The sequence below is a fragment of the Triticum dicoccoides genome, chromosome 1B, assembly GCF_002162155.2.
Source record: "Triticum dicoccoides isolate Atlit2015 ecotype Zavitan chromosome 1B, WEW_v2.0, whole genome shotgun sequence".
NCBI lineage: Eukaryota > Viridiplantae > Streptophyta > Magnoliopsida > Poales > Poaceae > Triticum > Triticum dicoccoides.
In genome coordinates, this window is record NC_041381.1 from 517,512,234 (window position 1) to 517,514,327 (window position 2,094).

Sequence of the window (2,094 nt, forward strand, 5' to 3'; positions counted from 1 at the left end):
TAGTTAAAATCTTAACAGTGGTGGTAGGTTTTCAATTTAGTCATGACTACTGATTTGCATTTTACAATTTCTGTTATCTTATCATCTTTGGATGTAATAGGTCACAATTGTGGTTGTGGCTGTTCCCGAAGGACTACCATTGGCTGTCATATTGACTTAAGCATAAATTTAATGCGTAATTTTCTTGTAGCATGCTAGCAATCACTTACCCAATGATACTGCATATTTTTGTCAGGCTTGCCTTTTTGATGCGCAAAATGATGAGCGATAAAGCTCTCGTATGTTGCTATTCCTTGCTTGTGTTTGTTACTGTGCCATGTTACTTGTAGTAACAGGTGGTCTCATGCATTCTCAACCATCCGTTAACAGGTCAGGAGACTTTCTGCATGCGAGACAATGGGTTCTACAACCACAATTTGCAGTGACAAGACTGGAAAATTAACTTTAAATCAGGTGGAAAGCTATTTCTTTTTAGTATTGTCCTTGTCTTAATACATGGAAATTCCATGGTAGGATTCATGATTTCTCAAATATGCTTGGGCCTTGACTCCTTTCCACTTTCTTCATTGTCATTATTAAGATGATTGTTGTTGAGGCATACTTTGGTGGTGAGAAGATGGATCCTCCAGATAACACTCAGAAGCTATCTGCTGCTGTATCAACAATGATTATTGAAGGAATTGATCAGAATACATCTGTAAGCATATTTGAGCCGAAGGTCAGGCTATACTTATAATTTACGTCACATGCACTTTTTCATCCATGAATCTGGACATGTTTTTCTTCCTTTTAACATGTTATGGTTCAGTTGTGTGGCTTAATGGTGGTGGAGGTCGTTCTGTAGGCTGCCTCCAGTGCTCGTGCCACGACATTCACCGCCACCACTCCAGACCGTTCACCATCGCCTTACGAGTCCGTTCAAAAATGGAGGGGGCGTCGTGCTGCAGGTGGATGTGGTGTTGCGCTGGGGTCCTCGATAGTTAGGGCTCCTTCATAGAGGAACACAGGCGGCGGCTGGCAAAAATGCACGACACAACGCTCCACCGGCCTTCCTCCTCTCGCTGGGAGGTTGTCAGCCTGTTGTTGACTCCTTCTGTGTGCATTGGAAGAGAACTCACTCGTCCCAGCTGCTAAATTTCTTGCATCTGAGTGCATCCCAAAAAGTGGCAAAAAGAACATGGATAAAAAAGGAGGTGCGTGACATGGTTCTTTTGTTTGTGGTTATTATTCTGTAGAAATTTCGATCTACCAAGTTATATTAGTTCATAGTATAAAAACTAAACAATAGTCTGAATTTTCTCTAAGTTCGACCGACACATTTTATAGCAGGTTATTCTGGAATAACAGTAGTCCATTCTACTGGAACTATATTTTATCATCTTTTGTTCTGAACCTTCCTCAAAGTTAGGTTCAAGTTTTGCTAATATTTGTTTTTGTCAGTTCAATATAAAAAGTGAAATTAGTAATAATTCAGTTATATACGTGTACACCGCAGTAGTAGTTCGGTATAATAAATTACATCAGTTCGTTAAACAAAGATAGAAACACATTTTCTGGTTTAGCGCCTATACTAAAAAACAGTTCCTTAATTACCACTTGATACTCAGCCTTTCCAATTGCAGTTCTCACATCAGGTGACGTGCCAAAAAGAGTCTAAGACTCACAACTCAACGCGGGGTCAGACCAGATGACCAACATCTCTCCTGCTCAGTATGACAAGGATGTCAATGATAATGAAAACCTCCCTCACAACAGAGTGGTTGAGTGCATCTTGCCATCTACATTCCAGAGAGCTATATCAAGTGTTCAGAAAGTGTAGAATGGAATATTTATCTCGCCTATGCGGCTCACAAATCATATGCTCTGTACAAAAAATAAGAAACAAACACTATGTGTAGGAGTTCATGATGTAATTAAGGATCCCGGCGTCACTCCACCACCACCTCCTACATCCCAAAAATAAGTGTCAACTTTGTACTAGCTCTAGTACAAATTTGTACTAAGCTCAAGACACTTATTTTGGGACGGAGGGAGTATTTAACAGCAAGTCCATGAATTACTATATGAGAAGTACAAAAAATACTACTGGTGAGA

At 40.0% G+C, this 2,094-nt stretch overlaps 1 protein-coding gene across 1 annotated transcript; it reads left to right on the forward strand.

Moving 5' to 3' along the window:
• The first annotated feature begins 212 nt into the window (after positions 1–212).
• Positions 213–1,324, forward strand: LOC119350527 (calcium-transporting ATPase 5, plasma membrane-type-like). The gene is made up of 4 exons (XM_037618318.1): positions 213–278; positions 370–453; positions 581–697; positions 809–1,324. The coding sequence occupies exons 1-4, from the start codon at positions 213–215 to the stop codon at positions 842–844; spliced, it is 303 nt and encodes a 100-aa protein (XP_037474215.1). The 3' UTR covers positions 845–1,324.
• Positions 1,325–2,094: the final 770 nt, after the last annotated feature.